The 12,567-nt window shown below is 41.3% G+C and overlaps 2 protein-coding genes across 2 annotated transcripts; both read right to left on the minus strand.

The window, feature by feature from the left end:
- Nucleotides 1-10,314: 10,314 nt before the first annotated feature.
- Nucleotides 10,315-11,256, minus strand: LOC130879536 (citrate synthase, mitochondrial-like). Its single transcript, XM_057778170.1, has one exon. The coding sequence runs from the start codon at nucleotides 11,254-11,256 to the stop codon at nucleotides 10,315-10,317; it is 942 nt and encodes a 313-aa protein (XP_057634153.1).
- Nucleotides 11,257-11,301: 45 nt separating this feature from the next.
- LOC130879545 (citrate synthase, mitochondrial-like) lies at nucleotides 11,302-11,715 on the minus strand. Its single transcript, XM_057778183.1, has one exon. The coding sequence runs from the start codon at nucleotides 11,713-11,715 to the stop codon at nucleotides 11,302-11,304; it is 414 nt and encodes a 137-aa protein (XP_057634166.1).
- Between the last annotated feature and the right edge of the window lie 852 nt (nucleotides 11,716-12,567).

The raw sequence follows: 12,567 nt of genomic DNA on the forward strand, positions 1-12,567 counted from the left end.
TTACCATGGGAACCCAGTACCACAGACAGCTGTCCATGGGGCTCTGGACTCAGATCCCCATGCTTGCTCACTAAACAGCTTAACCACTGAGCCATTTCCTAACGTCTCTGGAATAAATAGATTTCCTGAAGTGTCATCACTTGGGCAAGTGACTGCTAGGCCCATTTCAACTAACTCTCAAGAAAGGGGTAATACTGTGTATTTGTGTTTTACCAGAAAGTCTCTACCAGATGTTATAAACTTTGAGGCAGCTTAGAATATCACATCTTTATCCAAATCCAGAGGTACAATTATTATCCTATATTTTTGGCCAAAAAAATGTTATATAACAAAGTAGATTTAAAAGAATAAAAAAATGAAATATAGATCTTTAGAAATAACCAAAAGGAGACCATTCTTTTTCAAAGGGCCCCAACAAAGTCCAGATGCACCATACCTTCTCCTTGTCATGTGGTATGTAAACCTTAAGAGGCGATTATGCTGCCTTCCTCCTTTCACACACTATTAGGTTATTAGGTTCTAAAGAGGGGCAACTGTGATACTGTCCATCTCTGAATGCAGGGGGGGAAAGCAGAAAGTGGTTAGAAGGAGAACACCTTCTTCCATAATGCTCAGGCCTGATGATTTCTTACTAGCAGTCTGATCATCACACATGCTTCACTGGCCTGGCTTGGCAGCTTTTAGTATGTGGGGTTTGCCAGGTTCTTGGCAAGTTAACCGCCAAGTATGATTTTTCTAGTGCCTGATGAACGACATCTCCCCATAAATACTGCTGTAAGGGTTTCCTTGCTATTGGTGATTTTTTCAATATCACTCAAGGGCTGCACCTCAGAGAGTCACTGCTGGAATACAAACCAGGCTATTGTGGATCATGTGCATCTACAGCTGAGTTTCTCGATTCTCACCCCTTATTCTGTGTATTGGCCGCAGAAGAACAGGCTCAAAGCTATCAGGGGCTGTGAGTGGCAACACATAAATGGGATACATTGAATTAATGGGAACCTTCTCCAAGTTTCCTAGAATGTGAAATTCCCTCCTTTCCTCTGCTGCCTGGGAATTAAAATCAGCCTGATTTCAAGCAGATACTGTAAACTACACATCAACCACAGAGTGTAATTCCCCAGTACCTCTGAAACCTATGAGAAGGTGTTACCTGTTCCAGTTTGAACTCTCTTCAGAGCCCCTAAAAGTAATTGGTTTTCCTGTCTGTACATGTATTAATAACTCTTCTTATCTAAATATTCTCACGCAAAGGTCAATCTGCCTTTGGTGGTTTCCATAGAAATGGTCCCCATAGACTCATGGGTTTGAATGTTTGACCCATAGGGAGTAGCACTATTAGGAGAGTAGCCTTGTTGAAGGAAGTATGTCACTGTGGAGGCAGGCTTCAGGGTTTCAAATGCTCAGCCTCAGTATCAATGTCACTTCCTGCTTTCTGTGGATCCAAACAAAGAACTCTCAGCTCCTTCTGCAGCATCATGCCTGCCTGAATACTGCCATGCTTCCTGCCATGACAGTAATGAACTGTAAGCCAGCCACGATTAACTATTTTCCTTTATAAGAGCTGCCAGGGTCATGATATCTCTTCACAGCAATAAACCCTAACTCCCCCTTGAACTCAAACCAAAACCTTTGATCTACCTCAAACTCAGGTCAGCAACTCTATTACAAATGAAATATACCTGTCAAGCTTTTGAAACTGTATTAGAATTGATGCCTGGTAAGTCTAAGGTAGGAGTTCATGCTCCCTAAGAAGTAAGGATAAAGATCCGTGTTAGATTTTTAAGCCACTAAAGTAGCCTAAGAGCAAGTAAGGGACTAATTGTGTAGCTTAAGATAAATCAATAGCCTGCAAATTAAGAAAAATGAGTGGGGAGTAGAGAATATGAAAGTGACTCAAATGCCTGACTACTCCTCATGATCGCCACTCCAGCTGGGCCTAGAAACCATGCAACCCACTATAGGCTCAAAGATGACCACTCCCAGTGCAGATTATTCCATCTTTGTACAATTCCCACTATAATGCTGTGGAATAATCCTTTAGTACACTGCGAAGATGCGTTGTTCTCATTGGTTTAATCTAGAGCCAACTGGACAATAGCTAGGCAGGGAGATGTTAGGTGAGAGAGCCACACTGATAGAATGTGGGGATGAAGAAAGGTGAGGTCATCAGGAGACGTGCAGAGAAGGAAGATGAACATGCCATGTTAAAGAAAGGTACCAAGCCACATGGTAGAATATAGGAAACAAATATGGGTTAATTCTTACAAGAACTAGATAGCAACAAGCCTAAGGTTTCAGCTGAGTATTTATAATTAGTTATAAATATCCATGTCATTTATTAGTGGACCCGTGGTACTGAACAAAAAGAACTCTGCCTACACCACAAAACTCATAAAAGGACACTAAACAAGACAGCACATTGCTATCCGTCCCTTGGAACCCTTCTCATTCCCATGAGTTCTTTCTTAGTTTTTTTTTTAAACTTTATTTAACTTTATTTCATGCACATTGGTATAACGATGTCAGATTCTCTTGAACTGGAGCTACAGACAGCTGCGAGCTGCCATGTGGGTGCTGGGAATTGAACCCGGGTCCTCTGGAGGAGCAGTCAGTGCTCTTAACCACTGAGCCATCTCACCAGCCCCCTTTCTTAGTTTTCTTAATAAATCTACATTTGCTCTGCTCACTCCTTGTAGTGTTTCCTAATTCTTCTTGATGTGGGACTATGAACTCAGAAGCCACAGGAGAGAAGTGGCTTTGATTGCCACTCTAGCTCTTATTAAGTTGTTTTGACCAGTGGTTTAGCAGAATAGAGCAAGACAGGAGTTTCAAGCAAATAGAGGAGGAAAGAGTAGGTGATGTCAGTGAAAAGTCATGTAGCTGCCAGGAACAGATGCCTCCGTTGCAGCCCCCAGAAGCTTTGCCAGCAGGCCACGACCTCATGATGATGCACAGATTAATGGAGATGGGTTAGTTTAGGATATATTGCTAGCTAGCAATATGCTTAAGCTATTGGCCAAACAGTATTGCAAAAAATATAGTTTTTGAGTGATTATTTCGGGTCTGAGTGGCCAGGAAAGAACCAGCAGCCTCCCCCAACAGTGACTCGCATGTCCCAATCCCTCTTCCTCCTGTTACATTACCCATACTTGCAAAGATGAAAATGCAAATCGATAGAACTTGCAGTCTACTGGACAATGGTAATTTGCAGGATAGCAAAAAAAATAGGAAGCTGGATGATTTAAAGCTTCATTTCCAATATTTTCAATATCTATTTTTTTTTTTAGTGTTAAGGCTTGAATGTCTGGAAAAGCGGAGTTTTGCATTTTGCACAGTCGTAACCAGCTTGAAATTGCATTAGGGCAGACTTTAGCAAGCCATCATGAAGAATATGTATTTACCGGTTTAAAAAGCTTCCTGGAAGATTTAGTAGGGCAGGAGTGTTTCAGTCACAATCCATTAACCCTATTTATCGGCCATTGAAAATGTCTAAGTGTGAAACCATTTTCAATCAATGGTAATGTGCCTGATACTGATATAGCATACCATACTTAATTTTCACGCTGCTTTACGTGGTTGTGTTTTGTGTTTCTGAATCCAGAGGTGGCTGATTCAGAAACACAGCTTCAGGATCTCCCACCCACACAGCCAGAGAGTATGAACATGGGGTAGCGGTTTCTAACCTTGACCAACAAGGCATAAACCAGAGCTAAGGCAGTCTCCTCCCCCTAGTCTTTGTTCTGTCTATCATCTCTTTCTAGTCCAGAAAATAGTAAAAACAAACAGTGGGTCCCCATAAAAGGTTAATGCAGAAGCACAACTCTCACCTCAAATGGGATAAGGAACAATTTATTCTGAAGCCAAATAGGAGCGACCATATCTAGTAACAAAATTCCAGGTTATACCAAATCCCAGGTACTAATGTGGGTGTGAATAGTTTCATGAAATTTTGTGGTCCCAGAACAAAGAAAGTCATAAATCAAGGTAATGGGAAGGACACATTAGGTTGTCAGGTTAAAGCGAATCAAGCGGATGTCTGCTACAAGCCTCATATCCTATCTGGCAGCTTTCCTAACCTTGGTGGAAACTAGTGGTCTATCAGGTTGATGCTTTTCATACAATTTTACCTGTTGTTCAAAAGGATGCTAGTTCAGAAATAGAGGTGGACAAGGAATGACTCTATTTATTTTTAGGATAAGAGAAAACAATATTTATTACAGACATAGCCAATTCTTTAACATGGACCCTGCCACTTTTCTCCATCTCTCAATTAACAGAATGTCTTATTACCCAAACTCACTCATTTCCCAGTTGGATCATCATAAGAGGAGGAAAGCAAAGCTGGGCAATACAGGGATTTTAAATTATCTGTGAATGGAAAACAGATACAGAGGATAAAGGGATACCGGTAGCTGGAGCAATACCGGGTAATCTAAATTTGACTCCATCAAAGTAGCTACTAATGGTCTAAACTCTAAGAGCAGGGGCTCCAGGCAAGTGACTTTTGGAGGCTATAAGCACTTGCTGTTTAGAATGGGTGGTAATCCTTGTAAAAAAAAGAGTCACGTGCTGTTTTCACTGATTTTACAGCCAAGTTCTGTTTGTACATTTTAATGGACACATCATATTATTAATTGTAACTGTTCATATTACAAAATAGAGCATTTCTCTTGATGTAGAAAAACTTAAAAATATAATTTCTCTATCTTTGTCAATTCCCATTTTGAGAATGAAGAGTAAAAAATGACACACTTCCTTAAAAAAAAAAACAAAAAACCTTTTTTTCTCCATTACATTTCTGGAAGGAAAAAAAGACAAGTCTACTATCATTAATATTACATACATATATATCTATTTCTAAGGATATTCCCTTTATAAAACATTTCAATCTTACATGCTCTGACTAGTTTAGAGTTCCAGATAAATAAAATAAAGGCATATTAACAATCAAATAATTAGCCATATTTATCTGCTCCTATTCATGGATTTTCTGACAGTTGTAGAGTGCATATAATACTGTTAACATTTAGTCCATGGTAACATGCCATCACCTAATGGCTCACAACACCGACCATATCAGTGAAACTCTTGATGTACGAGAGGAAGTAACATCACAGACTGTTGGCAGAGGTAACAAGACACTAAGTGCAGCCACACAACTGTAACCTCTACTCTTCATCCGTCTCTATCATCCCGCCCTTTTTAGAGCTATGGGAATTTTCAAAGCCTAATTAGATCAGAGGTACAGTACCACACTATGCATATTGTATAATGGCTATCAAACACCAAAAAAAAAAAAAAAAAAAAAAAAAAAAATGGCCGGTTGTGGTGGCGCACGCCGGTAGGATTTGCTGAAGGAGGCAGAGGCAGGAGGATCACGAGTTCGAGGCCAGCCTGGGCTACAAATTTTTGCCGGGCGGTGGTGGTGCACGCCTTTAATCCCAGCACTTGGGAGGCAGAGGCAGGTGGATCTCTGTGAGTTTGAGATCAGCCTGGTCTACAAGAGCTAGTTCTAGGACAGGCTCCAAAACCACAGAGAAACCCTGTCTCGAAAAAAAAAAAAACCAAAAAAAAAAATGTCTTAGAACAAGATTTAGCTTTTTTAATGGCTGGTTTAATGGCTGGGTTTCACTATTTTCTATTTCTTCATCTGTATTTCTTCTGGTCATAGATATATACTTCCTTTGTTCCTTCTTTTCACCCACATGGCTTAATATACAAACTTATAAGCATTAAAAAATGGTATTCTAGTTCAAAGTTGCTGTGATCATATCCAAACCAAGCAACAGATGTGTACTATGCTCCAAAATGTTTTGTAATTTTTCATTGTAGATATGTTTCCTACTGATGTTTCCCTTAAATTAAGGCAAAAAGAAATCCACAATATTGAGCTGATTATTTTAGTTTCTGAATTAAATACACTTTTCAAAACACAGTAGTCCTGGAGTAACTCTTACGCTTCTATTCATCAGTGTCATGAGTGAAGTATAGTGTTCTGCCTGCATGTACATCTGCAGCCCAAAAGAGGGCACCAGATCTCATTATAGATGATTGTGAGCCACCACATGGTTGCTGGGAATGGAACTCAGGACTTCTGAAAGAGCATCCAGAGCTCTCAACCTCTCAGCCATTTCTCCAGCAATAAGGAATGACTCCTAAAGGAGCTAAAGATAAGCTGAGATGCTCTGGTCATGTGGCATTCCAAACCCTTCCCAAGGATTCTGGACTAAAGTTCTTATCAGTTAATCAGCGTGATACTCTATGTACAGTATGGGTCCTTTGAGGAAGTTTCATTAATATAATCATCTCTCCTGTGTGTGTGTTAGGGGTGGTCTGTATGTGTCTCCTTGTGCTTGACTATTTTCCCTGATGATTTGCATAATGTTCAGTAAACATCTATTAGGTGTTACTTGTGGCAATTGGCACAGTAAATGAGATTTATAAATTTTTGAAATTTTCCTGTTTTTCTACTCTCCGCTAACTAGCTGTGGGCCTTGTTTCATTAGATACCCACAACTTTGATTTAAGCAGCACAGGTAATACAGTTGTCTTCAGTGGGTGGGTGTGTTGGTGCTCACCCCCAGGGGTTCTTGTGTCTTAGAACAAATAATTGAGCAGAGACACAATAGCAACAGAGGCCAGGGAAACTTATTAAGGAAGACACACTTGAAAAGGAAGAAGCAGGATGGAGCAAAGCAAAGATTCAGCAGCTTGAATTGCCTAGCAGCACAAAGGATTTTGACTTCTATATTGCATTTGCAGGGTGGGCTTTCTCCCACATTCTCCGTCATATGGACACACACCTTACTGTAGCACCTGTCCCTTACATTTTCACCCAGGTCACCTTCAGATATTACCTTTGTGCCAGCGATTACATTAACTTGGAGGGAGAGCTATAGCCTTCCACTTTATCAAGTGTTCAATTTCTTTTCTTCTCCTCCTTTTCCTTCCTCCTCCTCCTCTTCTTCTTCTTCTTCTTCTTCTTCTTCTTCTTCTTCTTCTTCTTCTTCTTCTTCTTCTTCTTCTTCTTCTTCTTCTCCCATTTTGAAGCTTTTCCACAAGGCTCCAAGGACCTTGCTTTGCCTCTCTTCTCCTGCCTCTACACCATAACCATTTCAGATAAGAGGAAACCAAAGCTAAGAGAGTTTCAGTGATTTGTCCAAGACTAACCATATGTGGCCTGACTGTGAAGCCCACCTCCTACCTGGTTAGTGCAAAAGGAATTACAGATGAGGACCATGGTTTTTAAAACATTACAACTTGGTTCAAATGTGTCTCTATTAATCAAAATAGGAGCCATTACAATCAATATACTTTTGCCAATAGGAAATAACCTTGTTTATTAAAAAGTCTATGCTTCACCATTCAATGAAGTCTTGGAAGACATTTACTATACTCTAGTGGCTATGGAAGTAAATAGTTTCCACACAAAATATTGTTGAGATGCTTAATGCAGTGGCAGTCAGTTGGTGAGAGATCAGGTAACTATGGTAGATGACACAAGCTTTGCATCCCTATCCATTCCACTTTTTTAAGCTCTGTTTGTATAGTCAGGCATTGTCATAAAAAAATCCTTTCTGTTGATCAGTTCAAGTAGCAGGCATGTCATCTCATAGATTTGCTGATCACACCTCTTAACTGGTTTCACCAGGATTCATAAACTGCAGAGGACCAGACCAGAAGCAACCACCAGTGACTGTGACATCTATATGTGCATGCAAGTTTAGTCTAGGGAAGTACTTTGGCACTTCTCCCTTCAACCACTGAGTCAACCCTTGCTGTTTGTCCTATGCAACGCATGCCTCTCACAATCTAATTGAGAAATTATTTGGCTTGTTTTTATAGAAAAAGAGAAGAAAACAGTTCAAAATGGCCTTTTTGTTTATTTTGTTCTAAATGTTCAATTCAAGAACCATCAAAATGACTTTTTGTTTATTTTGTTTTAAATGTTCAACTAATAAAGTACCTACTCAATCGGGTTGCTAACCTTTTCAACCTACTTTAAATAAAAACAATCTCAGATGGTCCATAATGAGGCCCTTGGCAACTTATGTAGTTGTAAGAGTATCATCTTTGATGGTTGCTCTCAGGTAGTCATGGTCAGCTTCCCATGGTGAACACCTAGCTTCTCATCTCCAAGGTTTCCTCTTTGATGCAAAACCTCTTGAACCCCCACTGCACTATGTGAGCCACAGCAGTCCCTGAGAAAACTGCATTGTCGAGGTGGCAAATTATTTTCACTGTTCTACTACCCAGATTAGAACGTGAATTAGAACATTGGCTTGAATTTGCTTTCTGTCTAATATCATTTCCGTAGCACAAAATCATAATAAAATAAGGTATAATGAATCATTAGCAAAAACAAATCCCAAAGAAACAAATAGTCATTAAAACCATGCAAAATGTAAGCAATATATTTTAGAATATATTCCAATATAAAAATGGCAAACCACAACCATGCAAAAAAAAAAAAGAAGCCATAATTACTTTGCATCAACCAAATATAAATCACAGAAAGATCCAGAACAACAAAGAGTCAGGCTGTACACATGGAGGGACCATCCCTTGCAATCAACAGGATATTCCACCACCCTCCTGTGAAGGCACAAATCAATTATCAACTAAAGGGCCAGACAGAGAATAGGAATGTATGCTAGAATGTGCTAAAAAAACTATCATTTAAATAGCTCCAGAATTGACAGGAACTCATATAGAAGTTTTCCTTACACAACTAGGTTGTGAGAGAGACTTTCTTGATCTTGTCCAGATCTCTTGTACAGTTGTATTGTTCTAACCTCCACTACCTTGGCTAGCTTTAACTGTCAGCTTGGTATGACCTGGAATTATCTGAAAAGAGAACTTCAATTGAGGAATAGCCTTGATCAGATTGGCCTGTCTTGGGGAGGTTGTCTTGACTGTTGATATAAGAGAACCCAGCCCATGGTGGGAGGACACCATTCCCTAAACAACTAGTACTGAAGAAGGGTAGCTGGGCATGAGTTTACTAGCCAACCAGCCAACAAACCAAACATTGTTCCAGTAACACTTATTTGACTGCGAAGTTAGTTCCTTGGTTAGAGGCAAGCAGGCTTGCCTTGGTGCTCCTAACATAGTCTCCCCTAATGGGGGACTATGACCTGGAATTGTAGGTTAAATGCAGCCTTTCCTCCGCTGTGTTGCTTTTGGTCAGAGTATTTATAACAGCAGCAGAAATGAAGCCTGAATACCCAACTTAAGCAAAATGAGCTCTTCCTCTACTCTACTCATGCATGACTCTACTCATGCATGACTTCAGCATTGGGTATATGTTTCTATGGATTATGTTGTAGTTATGCATGTCTTACCCACTGTCACTGGGTATTCCAAGGACATGTCTGTCTGTAGGTGGCGACTGCTTGTTCATTTTCTGGCTGCCCAGACGCAAATAACAACACAGAAATTATATCAGTTACAACACTATTTGACCAATAGCTTAGGCATATTTCTGGCTAACTCTTACATCTTAAATTAACCCATTTTTATTAATCTGTGTATCACCACAAGTCTGTAGCCTACCGGTGAGGTTCTGACTGGAGGTTTGTGTCTTTCTCCTCAGTAGAGCCTTGCCATTTAATTAATTTAATTTAATTTAATTTTAATACTTATTGGGAGATTTAAGAAGCAGTAAATGGCAAGACAGAGTTACTTAGGAACAGAAGATACAAACCATGCCTCTTAAGACAGCAAAGATCCTACAAGTAGACTTTCTTCACTTTTCTGGAAGGAGAACACATTCATACTTAGAATACCAGTCAATGTCTTTGGCCTTTATATCCCTTGGATAACATAAGGATTTTGTTTTGGGTGCTAGCATCTCAAGGGGTGATGAAGACAAAGACCTCGTAGGCCATCAGGTGGATGAGAATTCTTTTATGTGTCCCTCTGCATGCTTGTTTTCTGAGCCCATAGTCTCACTCTGACTTAAAAAAAATGAGAGTAGATAATGCACTCACAAATGTTTAAGTAGATTATCTATTCCATGTCTTGAAATTTCTATGCTCTCTAAATCATCACATGCGGCGCAGTTGATAAACCTTAAAAATGTCATCCTAGAAGAATGGTCTCAATGTGAAGAGTAAATTGCCTAGGGTCAGACATTGTGAAGAAAATTTGCTCTTCATGAAGGTGAGCACTTCTTTAGGAGATCACTCACTGAAGACAAGGGACACACTTGGCAAGATGAAAACTTCTTTTTTTTTTAAACAAAACAAAATTATACTTTATTTTAAGCTTCCTCGTTTTCTTATAGTCAGTTTCCCGCAATCTCCCGTTTTACCCTGACTTAGAGTCCACAAACTTCATCAGACCGTCCGTGCTCATGGACTTGGGCCTCTCTAGAGGGAAGCCTAGGGCTCTGCTCCAGATGAGCTGTGCCAGCACACCCAGTGCCCTCGACACTCCGAACAGGACCGTGTAGTAATACATCTCCTTCATGCCATAGTACTGGAGCAGCACCCCACTGTGAGCATCTACGTTGGGCCAAGGATTCTTGGCCTTCCCTTGCTCTAAGAGGATATTGGGCACAATCTTGTACAGCTGAGCAACCAGCTTAAACAGAGGGTCGTTAGGCAGATGTTTCAGAGCAAACTCTCTCTGGCAGGAATACCGTGGGTCAGTCTTCCTTAGCACTGCATGACCATATCCTGGGACAACCCGTCCTGAGTTGAGTGTATTCCAGATGTAGTCTCGTAACTTCTCATCTGACACGTCTTTGCCAACTTCCTTCTGTAGCTGTGTTAGCCAGACAAGCACTTCCTGATTGGCTAGTCCAATGAGAGGCCCTGCCAGCCCATTCATGGCTGCTGCAAAGGCCAGGTAGAGGTCTGAAAGGGCACTGCCCACCAGGTGGCTTGTGTGGGCACTTACATTACCACCCTCATGGTCACTGTGGATGGTGAGGTACAAACGCATAAGCTCGGTGAACTGTGCATCAGTATAGCCTAACATATTGGTAAAATTGTGGGACCAGTCCAGCTTAGAGTCAATGGCCCCAATGCTGCTGCCTTCCCGATAAAGATTCCGGTAGATCTTTGCTGCCACACAGGGTAGCTTCGCAATCAGGTCCATACAATCTTCATAAATCAACTCCCAGTACTTGGTTTGATTGATTCCCTCTGCGTAGGCACGGGCAAAGTTACTTTCACTGTTGAGGGCTGTGATGGCTGCACTGAGCTGAGACATGGGGTGCAGGTTAGTAGGAAAGTTGTCCAGCATGGTGACCACATGAGAAGGCAGAGCTGCCCTTTTGGCCCATTCTTGTCAGAGCCAAGATACCTGTTCTTCTGTTGGCATCTGTCCAGTTACCAGCAGCCAAAATAGGCCCTCAGGTAGGGGTTCTTCCCCACCCTTAGCCTTAGGCAGTAGTTTCTGGCATTCAGGGATACTATGTCCTCGGAAAAGTATGCCCTCATCAGGATCGAGAACCGACGTCTCATACACGAGTCCCTTCATGCCTCTCATGCCACCATACATCATATCCACAGTGATTTGGCCAACCACTGTCTTCCCATGTTGCTGTCTGAAGGCTTTAATTCTGGCCTGCTCCTTAGGTATCAGATTGCTCAATACATCTTTCAAATTCGTGGAAGAAGCACTGGCATGCTGGACAGCAAGAACAATGCAGGATGAGTTCTTGGCTCCCCAGAGCCGGGCTGCCGCAGTGAGGAGAGCCATGGCGGGCGAACTCTGGGACCTGGCGGGAAGGAACGCGGGGAGAGAGAGAGCTGCAGCTCCGACGGGAATGGTAGTCGCCACTGCAACGGAGACTGCGCCAACCGCGGACAAGGTTGAAAGGAGGCGGCTGCGGGAGAGGGTGGACGAACCGGCAGAGGCGCCCAGCCCAGGGCAAGATGAAAACTTCTATAGTTTCTGCATCCCCCCCATTCTGGGATTTAACACATGTTCCAGCATGCCCATAATTTTCACATGAGTTAAAGCCATTGAACTCAACAGTTTTTTGCTTTTGAGGAAGGTGCTTTATTGAATGAGCTATTCCTACTGCCCTGTGCTTAAATTTTTGAAGACTTATCATTCTTACCTGAAAGAAGCCATTGGTTAACCCACAGAAGTACTATATTTTCTAGCCCTAATTCAACTCTATATCTCATAGGTCATCTTCTTTGTGAAGCTATGTGTCTTAGAGTCATGATTGAGTAGGAACTTCACATTACAGGTAAACTTGATTTCTTCTTCTCATAGTTAGAAAATGAATGATTCTAGAAAACTACACAAACATCCTGTCATCTGTCTTCTTAAAATGTTCAGAAGCTCTGGAAATACTGGGTCACCACATCACAGAAGCCAACACTAGCTTGGCATGGGTATGTGTGGTCCTGAGGCAAATGGGCTCTTTGGTGTGCTGTAAACACCATCACTCTCTGTGATCTCCATTGTCTGTTCTTAGTTTTCCTTGAGAGCTGTTTGTTTTGTTCTCTTAAGTGAAGACTTTTATTATTTAACTGTCTTAGTTAAGGCTTTTTATTGCTGTGAAGAGACACCATGACCATGGCAACTCTTATAAGGAAA

The sequence above is a fragment of the Chionomys nivalis genome, chromosome 1 (assembly GCF_950005125.1).
Source record: "Chionomys nivalis chromosome 1, mChiNiv1.1, whole genome shotgun sequence".
In the NCBI taxonomy this organism is placed as follows: domain Eukaryota; kingdom Metazoa; phylum Chordata; class Mammalia; order Rodentia; family Cricetidae; genus Chionomys; species Chionomys nivalis.